We start from the raw sequence: 25,047 nt of genomic DNA, 5'->3' as shown, positions 1-25,047 counted from the left end.
GATCCTTCATCAGTTCCCAAGTATTTATACACTCCATCTTGCTCAAGTTCTTTTATATCACATTCTTGTCCCAAACTGATGTTTTCCTGGTACTACAGTTTTCCTGCTTTAAAGGTTGCTTTTGTACATTTATCAAGGCCAAATGACATTCTAATATCATTTGAAAAAGTTTTGACAACCTGCAGCTGTGCTTTCAGTTCCTCATCTGATGAGCTATACAGTTTTAAATCATAGACAAATAGGAGATGAGAAGCCTTTAGACTTTGTTGTTTTCCAGGAGCCAAACTGCAGTCATGGCCTAAGCCATTAAGTAAACAGCTTAATGGGTTAAGCGTTGATAGTTTCTGCTGCATGGTCTCACAAATTATCAATGAGATTCCAATTCTGTACCCAACACTTTTAAAAATGAAGATGGCTGATATCGAAAAGCATAAACGGATGGAAAACTGTAAGCTGATAAGAAAAAATATTATCTCATTTATTGTAGCATCTTTAGGACACAGGTCTGGTACAACCAACGTTTTTGTTTTCAAACATAGGTAGTTCATTTTATTTAGTTATATGTATGTTTTAATCAGGTTATAAGCGCAAGTGTACTGCCTAATTAACTGAGCTTCTCAGTGTCACACTGTAGGCAAATGAAGGTTGAGGGAGTAAAACCAATGACCATAAGATGAACCGTGATCATCTGTGCTAAACCTGCAGACATAAGTTATGGCTTCAAAATTATTCTTTGACAACACCTGACCAACACCTGTGAGTCTTTTACACAATCCTCCACGTATGTTGTGGCTTTGACATGCTTTTATTCAGTATAATGTCTACCATATAAACTGGATAATGTCAAGCTGGTCCTTACCTTAATAGTCTTTATTAGTATAAGTTCAATTATACACCCAAGGAAACATGCGCTGCCAATGCATATCAGTACCAGTTCAACAATTTTCAAAATCAGGATGGGTAAAGTCACAGAAGAGCGAAACATTTCTGCAGTTTCATCATTAACAGCGGCTGTCTGAAATCAACATGTAGTATATTGTTAGCCTCTGTAAGTTATTACACACCAATTATTACATGAATTAAGTAGTACTACTTTTTCAAGATATCATATAATGCACTAGACCTAAATATTTCTGCAATTAACATTGAACTTTGTTCATGAATTCAACAAAATCCATAAAAGTTGTCAACTCTTATTTTTCCATTGACAAGCATTCACAAATTCTGCAATATATGTACTCCTTTTTATTGCACCCATTGTCATTTTTTTATATTAAATATCGAGAGGTGTTTAGAGTTACAATAACCAAATACATGTGGATTTTCAAAAAATTTCAAAAGGATGGACATCTTACAATATGCAGAACTTCTTTTTTGGGGTGAAGGGAATAAAACTGATATGAGTATCAGTGGACCATCAGAGAGAATAAAATAATTTAAAAGAAAAGAAAAAATGATGGAATGTTATGGATTTTAAGTATAAGAATTAAAACTTCCATTATTACTGAGAAATGCTTTTTTTTTCTTCAACTAACTGCCATAATGGTAAAATGCATATTATGTGATGGCAAGCCTTTACCTACCAAAGATGAACAGTCAACCTCATTTGGAAAGTACAACACTATATATTCCTCTAAAGAGACAGTGATCCACACTGAAACACAGATCAGTGTGGCTATGGTACATTTTTAAACTTAAATTGAACTTATTTTCTTTCCACTAAGTGGCAAAAATAATTTTCTTTTTATTTCAAGATTTCCCCCTGTGCAAATAAACGATGCATATTTGTGAAGAGCTTTTATTCTTTAAATATAAAAAATATCCTATATTTTATAAAAACTGAAGTTGCTTTTCCCTTAAGTGACCATGGTTGCTTCATCTCCATTTTCTGTGACATGCTGAGAAGCATTACCACATACATGAACATGTAGAGGTAAGTACATCTCTAAGCTGTCTTCACTTACTCCCATCTCCACAAATAAATGGAATGAGAACAAAGGCATTATTATAAAAGGGCAAAACATTTATTTTTTTTAATAATGTCATTACATAATAGCAATGTGCCATGGCATTGTCACCAGGTTGTCGGTAATTGTTTTCCCACAGTGGGGGCAGAAAAACTCTGTTTTGGTTACTTTGGCTATACCATTATAACCAAACTATGTCCCCCACTGTGAGCAAAATGATCAGGCTAATACACAATCTGCCCTCCTATACCTCCTTCAGTTACATTAACATGTTCACTACCATTAAGCACTGTCAGGACTGGAAAAATGTACCATGCTACTCCTGTCTTTCTACCTCCTTTTGAACTAATCTAACCAGCACAAGTATTCTTCCAATTCAAACATGAAGAATGGTATTGTGCAAATATCCTATCACTGAGGCAGTGACACTGTAGCATGTTAAAAGTCTTGTCAAATTTGTAAAAGGCTTGTCAAATTTGTAAATGTCTTGTCAAATATATAATTTTGTCTAAAGTATTATCAAGATAAACATAGTGTACTCACTGTATATTTATGTTCACTAATTTTGCTTATGAGTCTTTGTGTAAAGTGTTATCACAGTTAAACTAGCAATGTACTTGTTGTATACTTAAATATTGTAGTCTGCTTGTAAGTCTTGTAATTTTCTAAAATTGTGGAGCTTTTCTCCCCTGGTCTCCACTGAAAATGGGTCTTGTGACCAAGGGCGCCCGCAGGCAGGTGCAAGGGGGTGCACTTGCACCCCCCTGGAATCGGCTAGTTGGGATTAGTTTCATTTTCATAAAAAAAAAAAAAAGTTTTTTTTTTAAAGGGCAGGCGTTCCTCTTTAAGAGCGCCCTTTGCATCCTGTCCCATCGCGCAGACGCAGCAGGTGTTTGCAACCTTTTTCTGCATCAGGAATTTGAATTCCAGACTCCAGAGTGGATTATGGGCGAAAAGTATGCTGACATCATCGCATGGCACGAGCGGGAACTGAAACGGATGGTTTTAGAAACAGTTTCTGTTGATGGTCTGACGGGTTTTTCTTTTGCAAGGACTGACTGAAGATGGAGTGGAGTGGAAACAGTTGTGCTGTGGAATCTGGATGCTTTTCAGAGTGAGTAAGCTGGCGTGTGTGTGTGTGTGTGTGTGTGTGTGTGTGTGTGTGTGTGTGTGTGTGTGTGTGTACATACATACTAGAAAGAGTGAGATTTATATTTGTATTTGTTTACTACCTTAGTTACCTAAAAAGAGGGGGTGCCAATGTACCATACAGGTTCTTAGACAGCAATTGGAAGTTATGTGTTGGTAGACATTTGAAAAGATACATACAGGTAAGAATATAATGACAATATTATTGTGGGTTTTCACAAAGAAGGGGGTTTGCATGCACTGTATGTTTTTTTGTTGTCATGTCTTTTATTATACTCCAGATTTAGAGGAGCTGAAGGGACTGTTTAATCATTTTATATTGCAATTTTGTGTAGCAGGTCTAATGAGATCTTGACAATAGTTATATAAATCTTTTGTGTGGGTCTTTTGGGGAGTCTGGTCATTTAGTGCTAGTTCTTTTGTCTGTATAGTTGAGTTTTATTCTGCCACTCACCATGTTTGATCATCTTTTGGGTTTTTCACAGCCCTTACTTTTGCAAACTTTCAAACTGCAGACCTATTTTTTATTACCTTACAACAGAGCCAATGTTGTTCAGAAATGTATTTTGTCCTTTGTTTTTATGTCTATTTGAAGGATTTGGTTAGTCAACAATCTTAACAGTTGAGTTGAATATTTTGACTGATAGATCTACAGAAGGAAGACATTTTAGGAAGTACCATTTAATAGACTAGAGCTTACACTCAATAACTTCTATGAGCTGGTGTCTAAAAGTGTTTTTTTTTTTTTTTTAATTCTTGTAAGCAGTGAATTAGAGTAGTGTGAGCTTGTGTATGTGCAAATGTACATACTCTTGTGGGTTCATGCCCATTTGAGAGCGAGCATGCTTCTAAATCATATATGGTGGTAAATAATTATTTTTCTAGTTAAGATCTGTGTCTGTGAGAGGAGAATGGATAGGGGGCATTTAATTAAATTCTGTCATGTACCCCAGTGCCTGTTAAACTTCCAGACTCAGCCTGGGTCTGAATGACTTGAAAGTAACCAAATGCTTGGTCAAAACATTTAACTCTATTGGTTCCCAAGGATTACTAAAATTATTGAGTCTGACAATATCACAATCAGCATGTTCTTCAAACCACAGAATAGGTTCATAGGTTCATAGGTTCATACTAGGCTATCTGCCCGAGGGCATTTACCTAGCTAGCATATAGTTTTTATGACTACGCCCACCCTTTAGTATGGGGAACTATACCCATTATTTTGCTGTGCCTCTGTTGAGCAGTGACACTGAGGTAATCCCTGGGGTATATCTGCGATCTCCCATCCATTGGTCAAGATTTCTCTTGAACAAGGCCAGCGAGGTGCTCTGCCACATATACGGGATTTTATTCCACAGCATAGGGAGTCTTTGGGTGATGAATCTATCCCTCCAGCACGTCCTATTAATAGCCGTGTCGAGGTTTAAGTCTCCCGCCCTTGTGGCTCTGATGGATCTAGATTTTTTGAGGTGAAGCATATTCATCAAATCTGGGTTTGACATGGCCTTGTATGTTAGGCAAAGGTCACCTCTGAGCAAGCGGTAAGCGACTGAATAGAGCTGGAGTTCTTTCAGTCGGGCAGCATAGGACAGATGTTTGAGACCCTTTATCCTTTTGGTGAGAATGGTAGACATGAGTAAATGGCATCCTGTGTGGGCTCATGTGTGATGTTTCAAAAGATATAAGGTACACAGATATACTTTCTTAACGTCTATGCACTGGGATCAAAATATACTTTTGGCATAAATGGGAGTTCCCTGTCATTTATATGCAGAGTATAAAAATAAATCAGATAAAGGAGCGGGTGAATCTTAAGCTGGTTTTACTTTTTATTCTTCCTTGCACCTTTCAAGTCCATAGAGTATTACTTGAATCATGTTTCTATTAGTGCTAGAGTCTGAGGATTTAAAATTAGATTTCCTTCCCTTGAGTAGTTATTCCACTACATAGCCTTCTGGTATTTAGGTAAATTAAACAAAGCTGCATTTTAAGTACTTGAGTGCTTCTCAAAGTTGTATTTTTATAGCTGCTTCTCAAAGTTGTATTTTTATTTTATTTTATAGCTGCTGTTGGATTTAAAATAATAAGATAAGACCCTGCATGTGTTTCAGTGCCGCCAGTGTTCTATAGTGGAATGAGTAACAAATACACAAGTCATTCTTTTCTGTGATGCTCTTTTTTGAGGCTTACTGAGATGTTGAAAGAATGTGAGGTTGTGTAAAAATACAATAACTTAAATGCAGTCTCATGAAAAGACTTGAGGTTAATCATGTCTTTTCAACCTCCTACAAAACTCACTATTCATTCTATGTTTGGTACATGAAAGAAAAATGCTGCCAAGTGGAATGAATGGTATAATTTCTATTATTATTCTGCATTCATCAGGCCCATAATTGAGTACAATGCCCCTTTTGGGATGTACCTTACCAGACACCTGCAGCAACTGGAAAGACCCCAAAAATACCTCATAAGAGGATCAAAGGGCTCAAACAGATGCCATATGCTGCCCGGTTAAAGAAACTCCAGCTCTACTCAGTGGCATACCGCCTGCCCAGAGGCGATCTGTGCCTGACGTATAAAGCCATGTCCAACCCGGAATTAATGGACATGCTGCACCTCAGAAAATCAAAATCCCATCGAGCTACGTGCTCGAGAGACTTGAACCTCAGCACTGAAATAAATAGGACATGCTGGAGGGACAGATTCATAACCCAGAGGCTCCCTTCACTCTGGAATAAAATCCCAGTCCAGGTTAGGCAGAGTCCCACATTGTATCTCTTCAAGAGGAATCTTGATGAGTGGATGGGAGATCATAGGTTTACCCCAGCTATCACTTCTGTGTCACTGTTAGACAGAGGCACAGTATACTAACCTCAAAAAAAGGCATAGCAAAATTAATTTAAAATGGGTGGTGAAAGCCAAACACACTCTGGCTAGGCTTATAAATGCCCTAGGGCAGATAGCCTAGTATGAACCTATGAACCTATAGATGAAAGCAGCAAAAGACTGAGAAATGTGTTTGTTGATTTTGACCACCTTTTTCTGATTCATTCCAATTATTAGTCTGACATGTAGGAACAAAACAACAGTACAGGATGATGTGCAGTAAATAATGTGAAGGATGTAACAGAAAAAAAGTGTAATGAATATTAAATGTTGATTTATGCTGGTGAGGTTCCTGCTCTTCCTCATATCACATTTTCCCAGAGAAATATTCCTGTATAAAGAACTTTTGTTCACTTGCATTGCAAACATAGTTACTACATTATGTCTGTGAAAGTTGAAAAATGATGCAGTACTGTTCAAATTGTGCAATGTTTGGTGTTCTCCTACTGGTTTCAATTCTATTTGCATACATGGCAAGCATAATTTTTGTACTTAGGTTTCCAAGTGTTTTAGCTTTGTATTTTAAATCTGTTTGCATGTCTGTTTTGTGCTGTTGGGATACATAGGCTACCCAGGTTAAGGCAATGTACGCTGTGCATATTGCTTATTTGTACTTTTGAAAGAGTAGCTATTGTACCTGGGAAAGTATACATCTACTTACGAAAAGTCAAATTTAGAGTACAAGGAAAGATACTGGATAGAGCAATCATGTTGAAAGATGCACCTGCTTAGAATGCAGGAGAATTCATTTTAAGCATTCTTTTTTTGTGAATGTAGCGAGTCCCCATACTTCATCCATGTGACTGACTTTGCCCCAGTGCATTCTTACTTATATACTTTTATGGTTGCACAGCACTTAGTAAAAGAGAAAGAAACCTGGGACACATAGCTGCCGTCTCACAGTAGAACCAATTTATATGTAAAAAACATTCTGAGAAGTAAATATCTGATGTGTTTGGCTGATCCAGCATACTTGTTGGTTGTGTGCATCACTTCAGCTACTGGCTGCTGGCAATGTTGATGGGTGTTTTTAGTATGCAAACTTTACTCCTGTTGTAAAGCTCATAGTCATAGCTGACATCTGATTTTCTGTCTTTATGGATTTGATAGATGTAAAGAGTAGCTGTACATTTCTAATGAAATGCTGCCTTCACTCAAGCTTTTATATACTTAGGGCATGCACTATCTGGAGCAGTGTTCTTTCACCTGTGCTTCTGATTTAATGAGCAACTGTTGTGAAGCAAAGAGTAGAAAATATTACCCTCCCCACACCAAAAAAAAAGATGCATTACCCAGATGTAAAAGGAAGTGTAGCAAGCAGCAATTATTTCCAAAAAAATATATTTTTTAACAATTTAAATTAATTATAGAAAAAACTAGTACTGCTTCAACATACAGTGATCAGGTTCATGCATTTCAGCACTTCAAATGCATTTATATAAAAACATACAGACACAAGGTGTTTTCTTCCACATACTGAAGACCAGCTTGCTGAAGTGAAGTCACTGAGCTCTGCTTTCATTCAGAAAAGCTTAACAAAAACAGAAACAGAGGGACTGGTTGATTATAATAGAAATTATGTGGATGGCTGCCACAGGCTACTGACTTCTCAGGTAAATGTGTAGCTGGATACCTACTGCTGTTTGCTCCACAAACTGTTTTTCTTTTAACTTTTTTTCCCCTTTAAACAAGTGCTTTTTCTTTTAACATGCACACCACTTATGAAAACACAGCACACCAATGCAAGGTGCATTGGGACAGTTGCAGCTGCTCGTTTCATTTTTTTGGGGCAGGTATTTTTCCTTGCCTTTTTCAGTAGGCTTACCTGGTTTACAAATAAAAAAGAATGTTTAAAATTTGTTCCTTTTTGGGACTCTGTCCATTGTTTTTGGCTTTGCCCAAATTTCTTGAATAAAAAAGGTGAAACATTTTTGACTGCTCCTTTTAAAGCAGGCTATAATTACTTATAGTACCCCCAGGATTCAAGGTTGTAGACCCCACCTTTTTCCAGACTGGTAAAAATTTTCATTGCATGCATAATGCAGGTAGGAGCTGAGAATTTACTGAAATATTTTTGATTAATAAGAGCTTATTTTATATGTCAGTGTGCAGGGGATTGACTGCTGCTTTGCTGTATATGATACAGAGCTCTTGTCATTTTAAGTATTGATTTTTTTCACAGTAAGCTGTACGCTGTTAGACAGACATACCCACACCTGCAGAGTATCTCACAAAGGTTACTGTAGCCAACATGCCTATGGCTTACACTACTGTGATTCTGTATTTATATATTGTGTGTAGAAGTAGACTGTTATCATGGAAATGTTCTGACTAGGGCAGTTTTGTCGTTACTGGTGCATGCATTTTGCTTCATTGCCTACTGGAAAAATGTTCAAACAATAAATTTAAAATGCAGTTGTGTGTGGAAGTAGACTGTTATCATGGAAATGTTCTGAATAGGGCAGTTTTGTCATTATTGGTTAATGCATGTTTGTTTCATTGCCTACTGGAAAAATGTTTAAACAATAAATTTAAAAATGCGCTCTAACTTAAGTCTAATGTGTGCTGTATTATACAAGGAATATAATTTAATACAATCAAGAAGGTGAATCAAGGAATGCATACATGTATGCATGGCCCTAAAATATGTTTGAAAACAGCCCAGAGGAAAGTGTGAAAGGCTCAAAATCATGAGAAAATGTTAAGCTTTACTCTTGTTAACAAAGCAATGGATGAATGTAAAACAGTTCAAACCACATTACATTGACCTGAACAAGCCTTTTGACACAATCCCCTACTCAGGTGTAGTACAAAAGATGAATAATGTAGGAGTAAACACTTAGATCACCAGCTGCATTGTCAACTTGGCTCACAGGATGCAGGAGATCAAAACAGGGGAAGAGACCAGTCACCAATGGAGTTCCCCAGGGTTTGGTGCTGAGACTTTCTGTTTGGCATATACATCTCAAAAGTAAAAGGAAATACCAAAGAGCTTTGGCCAGCTAAGTTTGAGATGCCTGCAAGCTAGAAGTTATTGAATCCCCAAATGACTTAACCAAATAATAACTGGTGTCAAAATCATGAAAATGCTCTCTGAGAACTGATCCAATTGTTTGGCATTTGGGAACTTGTGTGTACAGTGACCTAACTTTTGACCAACATGTGCCCAACATCATAAAGCCTTTCTATATTGCACAGCTTATAAACAAATTGATTGTGACTAGATCTAGAGATGTTGTTGTCCCCCTTTACATAGCTCTCATTATGTCAATCATTTTGTATAATGCTCAGTTTGGCATGTATCTGTCCAGCCCCATGCAACAATTGGAATATCTTCAGAGATACCTTACTAAAGGATACAAGTCCTAAACAATAGGTCTTGCATGGACTACCTCAAAGATTTATTATTATACTCAGTATCCTACAGAGTGCTTAGAGGTGACATGTCTGGCATACAAAGCATCCGACATAATACAGATGGATCTACTGAACATCAGCAAATCAAATGGCATCAGAAATACTCAGTCCAGATATCTAAACTGAATGTTGTGGAGAGATGGATCTATATCACAGAGACTACCACTGCTGGAACAGACTATCCATAAAAATAAAGCAAAGCTCATCCATCCATATTCAAATGCAACTTGGATCTAAGGATGGGTAATAGAAAATGTACTCCAGGGTTTCCCTCATGCCACTAATGGATAGAGGCAGTTCCTAAATGCTGCATCCCTTACATGGCCCCCTCAAATTATCTATGGTATGATCACAGTTGTTCTCACTAGGGCTAATATACAATTATCAGCCATGGGGATAGCTAAGACCAATCAGAAATCGTTAATTCAAGCACCAAAAGGGAATTGGCAAAGCTTAAAATGTCCTCCAAGTGAACCTATGCTGTGGTAGCAAATAGTTATAAAAAATTGCCCTTATTAGTTCACTAAGTGCCCCTGTCTCCCTCCGCTACCCCAGCCTTTAACAGCTTCTGGCGCCTATGGTGTGTGTGTGTGTTTAAAAGGTGTGTGTGTGTAAGAGGGAGGGGAGGGGTGTATGGGGGGGTTCATACCTCCCAATTATCCAGATTTTTGCCTCATATTTTCAGATTGTTTCTCATAAAATTGTCTTTATTCTGGCAAATCATTGAAGACTGAAGTTGAGTTTTAGACTTCATATCCTCAGAAAATGCATACTAATGCAACAATTTTGTTCTATCCACTTTCTAAGGAGGTCAGGGTATGTATGTGTGTGTCATACCTCTCAACCATACAGATTTTCACAGAGGTTGAGGTATGTGTGTGTGTTTGAGAGAGAGTGAAATGCCATATTTAAAGTCAGCAGGTAGAATTTATTTTCAAGGAATTGTGAGCTTCAAGGGAAGAGAAGTTTACTACTGCTTATGCTAAGTCTGCTTAAAATGTGCAACTGTTTTGTTTAGCAAATGGTATCACTGTTGTGGTATAGAAGTTCAAAACAGTCTTATTAGCACAGCAGGTAGCATACTTGCATCTTAATGTAGAGGGCTGTAGGTTCTACTCCCACCACATGTGTATTTTAAGGGGGTGGAGTGCTGCAGTCCTCCTTTGGATGAGATGCCTAGTAACTATGAACCTGTGTTTCCGCTTGCCACTTATTTCTATTGCAATATACAAGCTTAGCATTTTTTTTAAATGTAACATAGGCAATTTATTGTTTAAGGGCAGTAGGCACTGAATTTGTAGATGAAACACTGAAATATAAAGCTGTTTTCTAGCAACAACCTTTCCATTAGTTTCAGATCTCTTTAATGTGAAATTATTCAGATGACTTTTACTTCTGCAGAGATTGTGCATATTGACTGATATTGGTAGAGTGTAATGACAGACGTTTAAGTGGCCTTTTATGGTTGAAATGTTCTGAATTGGGCAATTTGTCATTATTGGTTCATATGTTTTGTTTCATTGCTTAATGGAAAAATGTTCAAAACTATAAAACACACTCTAAGTGGTGCTGTATTAACAAGGGATATAATTCAGTTATTGTATATTATAATTAATACAATCAGGAAGGTGAATCAAAGCAGTTATGTATGGTTCTGAAATGTGTGCAAGGGGCCTATGATTTGAAAACAGTCCAAAGGTAACCTTAACCTGCCACTGGCCAGATGCATTTTCTTTGAATGTGGGTTTCAATGCTGTTTCTGTGCATGCGAGTTTCAAAGGTAGAGAAGTTTTAATGCTAAGTCTGTTTTCATTGTAAGACTATTGCTTTGTTTAAGTTTAGCAAATGTCTATCAGTGTTTGTGCTATAAAATAGGAGGTTACTAGGCTATTGGCCCTGAGGCCCTAAAATTTGAAATAAAAGTTGAAAATTAAAACCAAGTATCTGTAATCATTGTAGACGTGATGCATAAAACAAGTATGCACACAGAGTTTTGAACAGTGTTTATGGCAACTGGGGAGAAATAGCCAAGTAATGAGATACTGGAATGGCTGCATGTGTGCGCGTTGGGGGGGGGTTGAAAGGAGTGGGGTTGGGGGCGGTGCCTTGAAGGGGGAGGAGTTGGGGCAGTACTCCGGGTTTGCACCCCCCTGCAAAAATTCCTGCGGGCTCCCTTGCTTGTGACCCAGTTAGACTATCCTGGTTAAAAAATGTCAAATAAATAAATAAATACATGCATATATACATAAATAAATAAATAAATAAATAAATAAATAAATAAATAAAAGAAAACACTGGAAGAAGTGGGTTTATTTTGTTCAGATTCTTCCCCTACAATGCTTTCTATATTTTCTCTCACTCTGTTTAAAGTGTTATCTTCCCATCTGCCCTTTTAAAGGTAATCTAGCTTTCTTGGAGGTCAAACAACTTGGAGTTTCCTCGGGGACCTCTTGTAATGAGGAAGGGGGTACTTTTGCCACTTCTACCAGTACAGGCATGGGATCTCAGTGTTTAACACTTCTCTTAAGAAAGCAGGTGGCCATGCAGTGCATGCTGTGTATCTAGAACTGGCTAATGCTTTGATGCCATTCCCCATGCTGGCATCATACTTAAAATTGGCACATATGTGGTAAGACGGATAGCAGACTGACTTGACAGAACCCACACAGTGTGAGTTTAATCAGAAGGTATGAAAGTGACCAGTGGTGTCACTCAGGGCTCAGTGCTGGGACCTTTCCTTTTTGGTATTTCCTTTTCAGATCTACAAGCAGACAGCCAAGACATCTGGCTAACAAATTTTATAGACTATTTCAATCTGGGGGGGGGGGAGTTGTTGTCAAGTCACCCTGTGACACTCAACCATTCCATAATGAATTTGCCCTAGTAAACTCTTGGTGTACTAAAATGCATTCAAACAAAATTCTAAAAAGTGTACATCATCATTTTTGATAGACAGCCTTTCCCCTCACTATACTGTCTAAACAACATAACTTTACAAAATCAAAATGAAGCTAGGTTCCTAGGTACATAGGTTCATAGGTTCATAGTACATGGTACATGGTTGGTAGATTAGCTCCCCCTCTATTTTGACCATCATTTAACAATGGTTGTCAGGATATCCTTTTATTTAGCTAGGAATATAATCAAGATCTGTGGAAGTAATCTCTCCCTTAAATTCAGCATTGATCAGACCAATTATTAAGTACAATGCACCCTTTGCGCTGTATCTCACTAAGCATGTAATGCAATCAGAAAGACCCCAATGTTTCCTAACCAGAAAGATCATAGGCCTAATGTCCCTGAACTTTATCCATTTATCCAGTGCCTTACAGACTTTTAACAAGAGATCTCTGTCTTGTTTACTGTTTGATTGGTGAGACAATTGTCCTGAACATCCTGTTTGTCCACAAATCCAGTATCTCCATCAATAGTAGAACAAGGCACCTAAATCTTCACCATTAGATAAATAAAACATGGTGGAGGGATAGGTCAATAACTCAGTATCTTCCAAAGCTCTGGAATAAACTTGCCCTGCATGTTAGGTAATATGACTCACTATATTTCTTTAAACATAAACTAGATGATTGTATGGTTATCACCAAATTTACTCCAGGATTGACCTGTATGACCCTCCTGGAAAAAGGATATATGGCAAGGTGAAAGTGGTCATGAGACTCACTGACCTTGGAATATCTGTGAATATATGAATCTATACACCTCTCCTCAACACTCACCTGCTGACCAGAATTTTCCATTTCTGGAGCTCTCTGTTTTTGCTTGACAGAGAGTTTAGAATTATGGTCAGGTTGTGTATTTTCTGTACTTTCTAACTTCATTCCTTTGGAATACACCCTTTTAATGAATGATTCCTTGCCTTCAGTTCTAGCCATGTCTATTTTCCATTTTGGAATACCTTCAAGATGCAATGTTTCACCATGCAACTACCTTCCTTCTGTTGGATCTGTGCCTGCTCTGTACCTGCAGGCTGCTGTCTCATAGATTTGTACTGACATATCTCTTTAAATGGAACAGAGTCTTCTTCCCTTTCTAACCTTACCAAAGTTGGGATTGTGTCAAATCACCAAAGGCAGTTTTGGTGTACATTAAATGTTTGAACACTTCACTGAAACTACTTTCATTGACATGGGAGTCTGTTTCTTTCTCCCTTTTTATGCATGCTTGGAGTTGGTATATTTAAGTCTGGGAGTATATAGGGTGTCTTCCCACATGGAAGGTGCAGGAAGAATTGCACCCTTGCAAACAAAGTTTTCCTCTGATGGTTGCTGAAGGTAGTTTTGTTGAATAGTTTTCAAATTGTTTAAGTTCCCTAAAATTACTTTTCATGAGTCAACATGAATCAACCAAAGTTTTGTAACATCGTGGCTAATAAATACTATTCCTATTCTTTTTCAGACTTGCAGAGATATGCAAGCATGTCTGATGGTTGTTAGGTAGAGGTGTATCTGCAGGGTTATTCATTTGTTGTTTTTTTTTCCTACATTAAGAAATATAGCAAGGCTGTTGGCATAAGATCTCAGTTCCAGATTTACCACACACCCCTACCCACCCCCCTAAAAAAAAACTCAACATAACCCCTCCAACTATAATGAGGAATCATGATGAACTGGTTGTTCTGACTGAAACCAAGAACCCACCTCAGTGGTCTCTGATGCCATCCCAGGATGCCTAATCACTGCCTAAACTATGACTTATCAGGAGCCCTGGAGTCATTATTTAACTACAGTCTTAAAACAGGCTTTGTGTCACATGAATGGAGGACTGCAGCAGTCAAAAACCTTTACAAAGGAGGACCTTAAACAGATCCTGAAAACTACAGACTCATTAATCTGACTAGTCTTATTTGCAAAGCCATGGGAAAAATTATCATGGAAATTATCAACAAGGAAACAGGAGGCCTCCCGACACTGGATCCATCCTACTCTGGCCTTGTCAAAGGAAGATCATGCTTACTGAATCTGATGGACTTCTTTGAAAAGGTCACTCAGATGATGATGCTTTGTGTCACATGAATGGAGGACTGCAGCAGTCAAAAACCTTTACAAAGGAGGACCTTAAACAGATCCTGAAAACTACAGACTCATTAATCTGACTAGTCTTATTTGCAAAGCCATGGGAAAAATTATCATGGAAATTATCAACAAGGAAACAGGAGGCCTCCCGACACTGGATCCATCCTACTCTGGCCTTGTCAAAGGAAGATCATGCTTACTGAATCTGATGGACTTCTTTGAAAAGGTCACTCAGATGATGGATTAGGAGAAAATGGTGCATGCTGCCTATCTAGATCTGGCTAAATCATTTGATACAATACCCAACTCTGGCATTTTCAGCTAACTTACTAAACTAGGTATAAACCCCTTTATAACAAGCTGGATCACTAATAGGGCCTAAGAGGTTAGAATCAATGAAGACACCTCCACAAAGAGGCCAGTCACCAATGGAGTCCCTCAGCTCTGTGCTAGGCCCATTCTTCTTTGGCATCTACTTCTTGGATGTCAAATCCAATGTCAAAGGCCTCGGGCTAACCAGGTTTCCAGATGATTGCAAACTGGGAGCAGTCACTGAATCCTCCCAAGACAAGGACACCCTTCAGGAAGGTCTAACATAGAGAAACTCTTAGTGCTAAAGCCATGGCTTAAAACTAAATATCATGAAATGCATTATAGTACCTTTTGAGAAGTCTGCCACCTGGGTCACTATGTCATCAGTAAAACATCCCTAAAGGTTGATTCACAAAGGGATCTGGGAACTCACATAGATAGTAGCCTAGCCTCTAACCAACATGTGTCCAGGGCTGTAAGAAAATCCTTCTGTGTTTCTCAACTTATAAACAAGGGCATGGCATCTAGTTCCAGTGAGGTCATGATACCACTGTATTCGGCCTTCTTCAAACCCATCAAAGAGTATGATGCCTTCTTCAATGTGTACCTGACCAGACATATGCAGCAACTGAAACACCCACAAAGGTTCCTTACAAAATGAATACAGAGAGTACACAAAATGTCCTACACTGATCATCTCATACAGACTTCTGAGAGGTGATCTTTGCCTGGCAGACAAGGCATTCCAGGACCCTGTTTTGATGAATCTGCACATCCACAAAACAAAGAGCATCAGAACTACTAGGTTAAAAGACCTACATTTTGCTTGTGACATAAATAGGACATCTTGGAGAGACAGATGTTTCTCAGTGAATTCCCATTCTCTTGAAGAAGCTTCCTATTCATGTGAGACAGACTTCCACCCTATCTACATTTAAGCAAAACTTGGACCGATGGATGGGTAAACAGAAATTCACCACTGGTCTGTCACCTCTGTCTCTGACAGATAGAGGCAGTCAGTAAACCACCCCCTATATCAATCAAATTTGTGGGTCACATTTGGGTTGCAGAGGTAGGCTTATAATGGTCCCAGTGGCCTAGTATACACCTATAAATGTATGAACCTATAACTGTGATCTAACCATTTTGTTAGTTGCAAATCTTTTCACTCTCTGTCTTAGGAGTAACACCAGCTTGTCTAACAATGCTCTTTACTTTTTCATAGTCCTAAAAATCAGTTCATTCTATGCCATGAAGGCTTCTAAAGGCTCACAAATAAAATAAGTTGAGATGACTATAATGCAGTTACTCCAGACCCAAATCTCTTGGTGAGAATACTAATGAAAAGCTACAGGCATTTTTTGAAGTCTTCCTCCCTGGTCAATTTTTTTAATAGTAGAACTACCTTAGGCATTAATTTAGGTCTGGCAATTTGAAATCATGCTTTCTGCAGTAGCAGCTATATTTTTAGATGTGGTTACCTACTGTAGCCATCTTGGCATTTAGGCATTTAAACAAACACCCTGCCCACCATACTAATACATAGGATCATAGGTTCATAGGTTGGTACTAGGCTATCTGCCCGAAGGCATTTATAAGCCTAGCTAGAATGTGCTGGCTTTCGCCACCCACTTAGATTAGTTCCCTGTGCCTCTGTCCAGCAGAGCCACTGAAGTGATCCCCGAAGGTAAACTTTCTGTTTCCCATCCACTCGTCAAGGTTTCTTTTGAAGAGTGTTAGTGAGGAACTCTGCCTAATGTAGATTGGGATCTTGTTCCAAAGCATGGGAAGTCTCTGGGACAGGAATCTATCCCTCCAGCACGTCCTATTTATTGTTGTGGTGAGGTTTAGATCCCTAGAGTGTGTGGCTGGAGGGGATACGGTTTTCTTTAGATGGACCATGTCCATCAATTCTGGGTTGGACATGGCCTTGTATGTCAGGCAGAGAACACCTCTGAGTAGGCGGTATGCAACCGAGTACAACTGGAGTTTCTTCAGTTGACCTGCATATGGCATCTGTTTGAGGCCAGTGATCCTCTTGGTGAGGTACTTCTGTAGTTTTTCCAGCTGTTGCAGGTGTCTTGTAAGGTACATCCCAAATGGGGTGTTGTACTTCATGATAGGTCTGATGAGTGATGAGTAGAGGGGCTCAATGACCTCTTTTGATCAGGATGAAAACCCTTTTGTGATTAGGTGAGCCACGTAGAAGGATTTTCTAACCACTTTGGTAATGGGATTATCAAAGGTGAGATTACTATCTACTTGGGTCCCAGATCCCTTATTACATCTTCTGTATTCAGGGGACTACCACCTATGTGGTAGTTTGTGTTTACTTTTTTTTTCCAAAGGGGATGACTATGCACTTTTTGGCATTTAGCTTGAGGCCATGATTTTGACACCAGGTATCCGTCTCAGTGAGACCCTTTTGGAGGATGTCTGTGTCAGACAGAGAGTCAATTATAGCCCCTAGTTTGCAGTCATCTGTGAACTTGGTCAGCCATAGTCCTCCTGTGCTTGTCTGTACTTCTGAGAAGTATATGCCGAACAGGAGGGGTCCTAGGACTGAGCCCTGGGGAACACCACTTGTAACCGGTTTAAAGTCAGACCTGGTTCCCGCAACTCTCACCATGTGAGTTCTGTCCGTGAGCCAGTTGGCAACCCATCTTGTGATGTAGGGTTTATGTTCAGGCTGGTGAGCTTGTCTATAATACCAGAATGGGGAATGGTGTCGAAGGCCTTAGCAAGGTCTAGGTAGGCTGTGTGTACCACCTTTCCCTCGTCTATAGCCTTGGTAACTGTCTCAAAGAAGTCCACCAGGTTTAGGAGGCATGATCTGCCCTTAACAAAGCCAAACTGGGTAGGGTCCAGTGTTTGGAGGTTCCCAATGTCTCTGTTAATGAGTTCCATGATGATGTGCTCCATAGCCTTGCAGACCAAGCTAGTCAGGCTTATAGGGCGATAGTTCCCGGGTCTGTTGTGGCTCCACCTTTGTAGAGCGGAATAACCGTTGCTGTGCGCCACTCTATAGGTATGTAGCCTGTGGAGAGGCTGAGTTTGAACAGTGTGTTTAGGTGAGGGGTTAGTTCGTCTTTGAGCTCATGTAGGATGCAGCCTGGGACACCTTCCGGTCCCATTGATGCTGTGTTTTTGGCTTTGGAGAGGGCTGTTTTAACCTGAGTGTCTGATTTCAGGGACTCTACATTCTTCTGGTATGGTTATGGGCCCTTTTGGGGGTGAGAGGGGGGTGAAGTTTGCACTGAACCTGTCTGCCAGGATGTTGGCGACATGCTAACCCTAACCTAAACCTGCCCTTGCCCCTAACTTTAACTGCACACCTAACCTTTGAAAAATCATTCCTATAACACTATTATTATGCAGACAATTTTAGTCTCATTATAGTTGTATGTTTTTTGTTTGTAGGATCTCATAAAGAAACTGTGCATTTTAGTTTAATTTTGCTATCTTTCCATGTCAGTAAGGTTGTTTTCCTGAATGCCAGAATCAATCAATAATGATTCACTGCGAGTCAATGTTTGTGCATTTCAGTGGCTAGACACAAACCCATATATACAGACATGCACCCACGCGCACACGCACACACACACACACACACACACACATATATACACACACACACACACACACACACACACACACACACACACACACACACACACGTGTGTTTGTGTGTGTGTGTGTGTGCATGTATGTGTGTGTGTGTGTGGGGGGGGGGGTTACTTGAAATGACCTAAGCACACTCATATCTAAACACTTAATATCAGCAAAAACCTCTTTTCCTAAAAAATAAACTCACAAATATCTAAACACAAAAATGCCTAAACTCAAAAAACACTGACAAATGTGTAGCTATACTAAGAAAGGATTCATACCATTTCCCCATTGTTGTGCAGCATCATAATTAGCATATATAATTAGCAGGGAGTGTGGGTAGTGCAACATAAAATGTCAGCAAATCTAACCATATTCAAAACTAATGCTTTTGCAGAAAAGTTTGATGTCAAGTTCAGTATATAAATTGTAATGGATTAAACCCAAAAATCTCTGGTGTGATTATAAAGGATGTGTGTGAGTAAGTGTGCACACACACATGCGAGCATGCATAGGAGTTGTGACTGTTAACCTCAGAATAGCAAGAGAGAAAGTGCAATTTTGGGGACTATATAGATAAATATAGATATAGATATAGATATAGATATATATATAGATATAGATATAGATATAGATATAGATATAGAAATAGATATAGATGGATCCATATCATATGATCAAACTGCCATCACATTGAATGGCTGAACCTCAAAGTAAGGAACATTGCACTTACTTGTTATTGTAAAGCCATTAACATGAAACAGCGGTATTTTTGCAGGGGGGCAAGCCTCTCTTTACCACCTGTACCTGCTGCTTATTATATAAATCAACTCCAAGACTGTCCCACATTGGGGAAAGGGCAAACATCGAATCCCAAGAAATTCTAGCCTTCCCATGACAAGCCAGTTCAACATTCCATACTTTGAGATACTGCCATTTGATATTATGGCAGTCTGACCATATGACTGGGACCCATATATATTTTATATATAGACATGGATATAAATATATTAAATCTGAGGTTGCCGTACCTCAGAGTTTTCCCTTTCTTTGAGATACAGCAACCTACAAGTTAGTGTATTATTAGCATGAGTGCAGGGAATGCAGGAAAGATGAAGTGAACATGCAACAGCATTTTAATAGCTTTACAATGGATTTGATGGTCAATTAATTTCAGTTAAATTATATGTCAGTCATACTTTATTTTTTGTAGTTGTGGGGCATGCTGTTATGTGTCTTACATGTCCATTAGGAAGCTCACAAACACATAAGGTAGAGATTTATATTTATATTTACATTTATGATTTATATATTTATTTATTGGCATAGATAATGGCACTATCTACATTCAGTGTGTAAAATGTGTAGTATATGACAGTATGCTATAGTACAGTATATTCTAGTTCTACTACCTCCCGTTAGAGGTTGCCACAGTTGAGCAACAGTCCACAGAATGATTATCAGTGGAGTTTTATGGTGTCGATTTGCCAGTCTGGTGCCCAACCTTCCACAGAAGGCACACACATGCACACGCTCAAACACTCACACCTATGGCCAATTTATAGTGTCCAATCCATCTACAGCATGTCTTTGGGATGTGGGAGGAAACCCACATGACTGCAGGGAGGACATGCAGACCCCACTCAGAAGGCAGCCTGGCTGAGAAATGAACTGGAGTATCTTTTGCTTTGAGGCAACAACGTTAACTGCTGCACCACAGCGGCCACTCTATAATCTAGTACTACTACTACTATTATATATTTTATAAAGTTTTTCAGTTTCATACTTTTCAGATGAAGCAAAATATTATGAACATAAATGTGCACAGTGATAATGTACTGCCACTGCCGTATGCTCAACACTGGAAGCACATTGCCTCTTTGCAGGTTCAGCAAACTGCATGGCACATTATGAAGTACATCAAAAATGCAAGGTTTTACATGGTGAAAAATAAAAACATACCTCATTAAGCCAGGCAACAGGAAAGATGTATGTCTTCTTTATTTTAGAGAACACTCTGAAAAGACAGAAAAGTTTTTTTTTAGACACCAGAAGTGTTGTCTTTAAGAACTGTACTGTCAGGACATCAGAACACATTTTTACTGGAAAAGCTCACTAAGACTCTATCATTGATTACTGTGAGAGAAAGTTTAGTTTGTTTTTCATTTACTTTCTACCACTGAGTGACCTCCCAAACCTTTTGTATCCGAGGCACATGGGATATATGCAAATGATCCTTATGAAAATCAGGTGTTTCAGCTAATTGGCAATTTTGAATGCCCATGACTTGTTTTGTCATTTTAATGGACAATTTCATACCAATAAAACCAAACCCCACTAGCTGTGGATATGCATATTTTGGCCTTGTTATAACCTCATCAGCACAGGATAAACAGAGTGTTTAACTAAGCATAAGAAACACAGGGCTGTTATACCCAGCTGATGCCCATTATCATTAGGGTCACTGCAAAAATATCCCAAACAACAAACTAAAACAATGAGTAAGAAGGTCACTAAAAAAACAATCAGTAAAAACAAAATGAAAATTCCAGCAAAGTTAGAACTTCCACTGAGTCACCTCCCAAACCTCATGTATCAGAGGCACATGGGATATATGCAAATGGTCCTTATGAATAGGTGTTTCAGGTAATTGGCAATTCTAAATGCCCATGACTTGTTTTGTTGTTTTAATGGACAACTTCAGGCCAATAAAGCCAAACCCCACTAGCTGTGGAGTTACATATTTCAGCCTTCTTATGACCTCATCAGCACAACACAAGCAAAGTGTTTGACTAAGCATTAGAAACACAGGTCTGGTATATCCAGCTGATGCCCATTATCATTAGGATCACTGCAAAAATATCCCAAACAACAAACTAAACAATGAGTGAGAAGGTCACTGAAAAACCAATCAGTAAAAACAAAATGAAAACTCCAGCAAAGCTAGAACTTCCACTGAGTAACCTCCCAAATCCCTTATATCAGAGGCACATGGGATATATGCAAATGATCCTTATGAACATCAGGTATTTCAGCTAATCGGCAATTCTGATTGCCCATGACTTGTTTTGTCATTTTAATGGACAATTTCAGGCCAATAAAGCCAAACCCCACTAGCTGTGGATATGCATATTTTGGGCTTGTTATGACCTCATCAGCACAGCAAAAGCAGAGTGTTTGACTAAGCATTAGAAGGTTTGGGAGGTCACTCAGTGGAAGTTCTAGCATTGCTGGAGTTTTCATTTTGTTTTTACTGATTGTTTTTCCAGTGACCTTCTCACTCAATGTTTTAGTTTGTTTTTTGGGATATTTTGCAGTGACCCTAATGATAATGGACATCAGCTGGGTATAACAGCCCTGTGTTTCTAATGCTTAGTCAAACACTCTGCTTGTGCTGGGCTGATGAGGTCATAACAAGACTGAAATATGCATATCCACAGCTACTGGGGTTTGGCTTTATTGGCCTGAAATTGTCCATTAAAATGACAAAACAAGTCATGGGCATTCAGAATTGCCAGTTAGCTGAAACACCTGATGTTCATAAGTATCATTTGCATATATCCCATGTGCCTCTGATACAAGAGGTTGGGAGGTCACTCAGTGGAAGTTCTAGCTTTGCTGGAGTTCTCATTTCGTTTTTACTGATTGTTTTTTCAGTGACTTTCTCACGCATTGTTTTATTTACTTTCTTGTAATTTGAATTGCCTTATTGTTTTTTTCTATTGTGTGTATTATTGTGTATTTTCTTTACACCATGTTTTAATTATATTCTGTTTTCTACTGCATATTTAGTCTAGGATAGAAACCATAGCCATATCTTTTGGTGAGTTACACAGAAATGTAAATTTTCCCCACCAACCCACCCTTGTGTTTTTAAAGTAGTTGTCCACCCCTTATGTCAGTTTGACCACATAATTTCTTCCCTCATCTTTCACTGACTATTGTTAGTAAGCACAAAATCATCATTTTGTAAAGTAACTTCTCCTTCAGTAATTTAAATTTATTGGCCCTCCCACTGTATTCCATAGAACCAGAATACTAAGAGCCCACCCCCATCTAATCTTTCTTCCCCTTTTAAAATTAGTGTCTTTCCCCTTAGACTGCTAAAGCTTGAATTGCCCACACTTTCATAGCTAGCTGCTTAGAGCATACTGCAACACGTAGAATATTCACCCATTTTTCCTTCTTACCTTTAAAATCTGCAACTTCTGGTCCAACAGCAACAATCATTGGAGAGCACAAATTCTGCCTGTCAGTAATCATATTGGGATAAGTGTTTCTGTTTTGCTCCTGAAAGGGACAAGGAGCAAAGGGACATTATTTCCTGCAGACTGCTGATCACAGTAAAACCTGATAACTGCTCATATGTGCAGAATTTGAATTTGTGTTACAAGTTTGCTCCTGGAAAGAAAATGAGCAAAAGGCATTGATTCCTGGCTGTCTCTGGTTGGGTAGTGAGTGTCTCTGGGACCTTCCTTATTGGTCTGGTTGCTATTCAAGGAATCTACCAGGAAAAGCCTACAACAAGACTATTGCATAATCTGGGACAAGACTGTTGATTACCAAAAAGCTTGTGGCCTGCTTTTCATCTTGGGGTTAGTGCTATTACTATTTTACTTTAGGTGAGAGAAGAAGCAAAGGGGCATTGTGTATGTTGTGACCAGCATTAGTAGTAGCTAGGAAGTAGCCACCTGGGTGAATCCCCACTATTCATCATTCCTCACAAAACTAATTATTTCTTTTAAGTAGCGTTTGATTAGCTACTATCTAATCTAACTTCAGATTACCTCCCTAAATACTTCATCAATTAGTCATCAGGGTCTCTTGTGATAGTTTTCCCTCAAGTATTTGGCAGTACATTGCATAGACATAGGCACGTTGAGTTGACATTTTCCTGTAAAAGGACCCTTGCAATTTGACTACTAGCTAGTTGCACACAGGACAACTAGTTTGCACAATGGAAAGCATTGCCCCCAGAGTTGTAAACTAGATATTCATGACTTTACACCATATTCTCCACAGTCAGTTCATGGTGAAATGGGACTCTAGGCAGAGTAATGTGCAGCCAGCCCCCCACCCCTACACCCGCAGTTATTCCTGAGCCCTGTTACTTGTCTGTTGCTTCCCAATTGCCATTAATACTGTTCAAAAACCTGTCAGTGTGTGTAACGACCCTCCACTGGACCAGTAATCAAGAAGCCTCAATCCTCACCACTGGCAGCAGTGGGGATCATTCACTGAGAGGATGGCAAGGACACACACAATAGTTCCAGATGCAGCTCTCTGCATCAAGTGCAATTTCCCTTAAGAGCACACAGAGACCACAGTCAGTCCAGAGCTGGTTTATCACTCTTCCTCCAGATTCCCAATAAGACTCCTCACTGACACAGCTATAGAGATGAGATCTCAGCTGAGTGACCAAGCCAAGACCTCCTGCAATCTCTCTGTTGAACCAGTGTTTTATGTCCCTGCTCAAGTAGCTCACACACACACACTCTTTGATGTTTGATTTACACACACACACACACACACACACACACACACACACACACACACACACACACACACACAAACACACACACACAAACACACACACACACACAATCACACACCTGGGGAAAAGCTGACACAGGTTTACTAGATATGCCTCCTTCTTCCCAGAATATAAGGTAATTACCCCTGCCATCAGTCAGTCCTTATCAACTACTTTAAGGCTGGCACAGGTTTACTAGCTATGACCCTTCTTTCCAGAATATAAGGTAATTACCCCTGCTAGCAGTCACTCCTTATCAGCTACTTTAAGGCTGTTCCAAGGGTACCCAATATACTGAGTGGTATTAATATTAATACAAATGGTAATCTGAGCAAGAGCAAGGCTATTAGGTGTGGCCCCCACAGTGTCACCAAATAAATATGCAAGTACTCTCAAAGCTTAAATATCTCTACACAGATCAGTCACAATGAAATGTTTAAATATATTTAATAATAAATAAAAGAACAAGACAATACTAAATATATATTCACAGTGACATCAGAGTTCAAAACTACAGGACATATTTAAAACAACACTGCAGTACAGGCTCACACGAATAAAGAGAAACATATAAACTAAGTTTTATTTTATTCCTGACTGTATCTAAGAGAGTTATACTGTTCCTCAGGAACTTACTTCATTAGAGCAAGGCAGATGTGATGAATGGCTCTGCTTGTTGTCAGGTCCAAGACAGAATACAGAATGCTCTGTCTCACTAAGAGACTTCTCAAATTAATATCTAAATTATTACTACTGGGATAGCTTGCAGAATGACATCACTTCTTGTCATCTGATGTCTAGTTCCCAGGCCAAAACAACCAGTGATGACAGCTGGTAGCATTTAGCATCTACTTATAAAAATACATAGACAAGGGCTTTCGTTCAAGTCTTGGCAGGTGCTGGAAGTCATAAAACAATTGCATTCCTTCATGCTTTCAAGACTAGTAATTAGTTCACCCTAAAGACAATACAGAAAGTTTCTCAGTACAGACTTTGTGTCTCTGCCCTAACCAATAAAGTAATTTAATTTCAGATATTTTTTCTAAAGTTTGCTGGACTGAGGTTAACCCTCCAATTTCTTCTAACATACATTTAACAGTTACAACAGTGCATGTATATTTCTGTCCTCTCCAGTAGGGCACAC

The 25,047-nt window shown here is 38.9% G+C and overlaps 1 protein-coding gene across 1 annotated transcript in view; it reads right to left on the bottom strand.

Moving 5' to 3' along the window:
- Positions 1-805: 805 nt before the first annotated feature.
- The window catches only part of CD36 (CD36 molecule), a 524,084-nt gene continuing 499,842 nt past the window's right edge, over positions 806-25,047 (bottom strand). Inside the window, exons 12-13 of the mRNA XM_044087262.1 lie at positions 20,333-20,387; positions 806-1,015 (exon numbers count right to left, since the gene is read on the bottom strand). Of these exons, the coding sequence (XP_043943197.1) occupies positions 806-1,015; positions 20,333-20,387 (265 nt within the window). The remainder of the gene's footprint in view (positions 1,016-20,332; positions 20,388-25,047) is intronic.

Source organism: Protopterus annectens, chromosome 11.part0, assembly GCF_019279795.1.
Source record: "Protopterus annectens isolate FY-2018-M chromosome 11.part0, PAN1.0, whole genome shotgun sequence".
NCBI classification, from domain to species: Eukaryota; Metazoa; Chordata; order Ceratodontiformes; family Protopteridae; genus Protopterus; species Protopterus annectens.
This window is presented reverse-complemented; position numbering and strand designations above follow the sequence as displayed.